The following is a 2,500-nucleotide window of genomic DNA, read 5'->3' on the forward strand; positions in this document are numbered from 1 at the left end:
TTGGGACGTTTGGCAATGACAATGACACTTTGCTAACCTTTACAGTCAATTTACTGTACTGGGATTCACTGTATTTGCACTCTTGGCAACAATCATTTATATACTTTTGTATAGAGTGTGTTGCCACAATACAATGTAGTACTGTAGTTTCACTAAAGTAATTTACAACATACACGGTAGAATTCTGATTAGTGGGTATTTACAGTATTTACAGCCTATTGCACTATTTTTACAGAATCAACACACTGGCTCACACTGGTGGCAGGGGGAGACTGTTCACTGCAGAACAGATTTGACCATTTTACTGTATATTGAAGCCTGTCATTTTCACTTCTTACAGTATCCAATGTAATGTGTAAAAATGACTGCAATAAATATTTTTGCGTCAGAATCTTTGCCATTTTGTTTCGAATATCTTTTACAGTATTTAGCAATACAAAAACAGAACTACAATATTTTTACGTATACAAATTTTCAGATATCAAATACTTTCTGACAGTATATTGTCAAGAACACTCAGTACAAACCCAAATTGTATAAAATAAAGTAGTCAGTACAGTGAGGTTTCAGAGGTCGATATTGATAGCTGTAGTTTGAATTTTGTTATCCATTGTTAAATAAATGAAAAAACATACATTTTCAATTGAGCACAAACTGTATGTGTTGATGGAAATGTTTGGTTTTGATGGGTGTGTGATTGAGTTTTGAGACGGTGTTGTCATTCTGCAAACATCAAATAGTATTTTGGTTTTGTCATCTTCTGTTAAGGGCTGTGTGTGAGCTGTTTTGAAAAAGTGAAAAAAAAAACAGTGAATGGAAAAACTGTGACACACACAGAGACACACACATACACACATACACACACACACACACACACACACACACACAAACACAATCTCACACACACAACGCCAGAGGTGTGTTAAACATGCCGGTTAACACACACACACACACACACACACACACACACACACACACACACACACACACACACACACACACACACACACACACACAGCCGTGTCACCTGCTGCGTTGCTGTCGTCGAACCCGTATCCCTGGCTCTCCACGAACTGGCGGTGCGAGAGCGGGATGTCCTCGTCGAAGCTGGTCTCACGCAGGCGGGTGGAGTTCTGCGACGTGTCGAAGTAGTCGGGCGCGGAGGGCTGCGGCGGGGGCCTCAGGCAGGCGTGGGCCTCGGGCGCGGCGTGGCACAGCAGCAGCAGCCATCCCTGGGTCACCAGCGCCACGGCCAGCACCGGCTCGTCCCAGTCGGGCGAGCGCTCCAGCGCCTCGTTGCCGTAGAGATAGAAGCCCACCCAGGCCACCCAGAGCAGCAGGGAGAGCAGGCAGGACGCCAGCAGCCAGACGGCACTGCAGCGCCACACCCGAGAGCGCCCGCACAGGGCAGCACCCGCCGTCGCCGTGGCGCCCAGCAGCAGCGCCAGCACGTAGCAGCAGGCCAGCGCGAAGTCGAGCGGCTCGAACGCGCACGCCGCCTGCCCCTGGCGCAGCACCGTCAGCACGATCCACTCGGCCGCGATGATGCCCTGCACGGCCGTCAGGCCCACGGCCAATCCGCTGAGGGCGCAGCCGCTGGGGCTCCGCCTCTCCCGGGCCAGGCGCCGCACGCGGACGCCCTGCACCAGCAGGCAGGAGAAGCACAGGGCGAAGCAGACGCCCCACAGCGCCCTCCGCAGGAGGCACACGCGCTCCTCGCGTTCCACCAGGTAGGCGAAGCTCAGCCCGAACAGTCCCAGGATGCCGAGCAGCGCCAGGAGGAGGGGCCCCACGCCCGTGCGCTTCTCCGCCTCGCTCACCGAGCGCAGGCGGCACAGCAGGACGAGTCCCAGCAAGATGGCCGCCAGGGACCCGCCCACCGCCACCGCCTCCACGGCGACGCCCCACACCGAGTCCAGGTCGCATAGCAACGTGTAGGGGCGGGGCAGGCCGAAGCCACACCCCCAGGGCAGCTCGGTAGACTCCTCCTCCTGGGCGGACACGCCCGCCGACAGGAAAAGGAGGAATATAGGGAACACAGGGAGGAACGACATCTGAGAGAGAGAAAGAAAGAGAGATAGAAAGAGAGAGAGAGAGGGAGAGGGAGATAGAGAGGGAGAGAAAGAGAGAAAGAGAGAGAGAGAAAGAAAGAGAGAGAGAGAGAGAGAGAGAGAGAGAAATAGAAAAGAGTGAGAGGGAGAGGGAGAGCACAGAGAGAGAAAATATGTTATCATTGTTGTCAGGGGTGGAGTGGCCATCGGGAGCACCGGGATTTTTCCCGGTGGGCCTGTCGGCCAATTTTCTCTCGAGAATCAGCCTGCAGGCCGGCCTTCGCAGCCGTTGAGTCAAAGCCATGAGCGGCCCATCGAATTTGCATGTACGTCAAATCATGGTCCCGTGAAAATCTCTAAATTCTCCGAAAGTTACAGGATTAGGCCGTCCAACCACTTTTTATAGCACTATTTGTCTCTGTACATCACACCTATGGTGGTGTCTGTCA

The 2,500-nt window shown here is 52.8% G+C and overlaps 1 protein-coding gene across 1 annotated transcript in view; it reads right to left on the bottom strand.

The window, feature by feature from the left end:
* Nucleotides 1-2,500, bottom strand: part of gprc5ba (G protein-coupled receptor, class C, group 5, member Ba) — a 21,042-nt gene that overhangs the window by 3,685 nt on the left and 14,857 nt on the right. The window contains exon 2 of the mRNA XM_080834514.1: nt 1,028-2,054. Within this exon, the coding sequence (XP_080690640.1) occupies nt 1,028-2,054 (1,027 nt within the window). The remainder of the gene's footprint in view (nt 1-1,027; nt 2,055-2,500) is intronic.

Source organism: Sprattus sprattus (assembly GCF_963457725.1).
Source record: "Sprattus sprattus genome assembly, chromosome: 3".
Taxonomy (NCBI): Eukaryota; Metazoa; Chordata; class Actinopteri; order Clupeiformes; family Clupeidae; genus Sprattus; species Sprattus sprattus.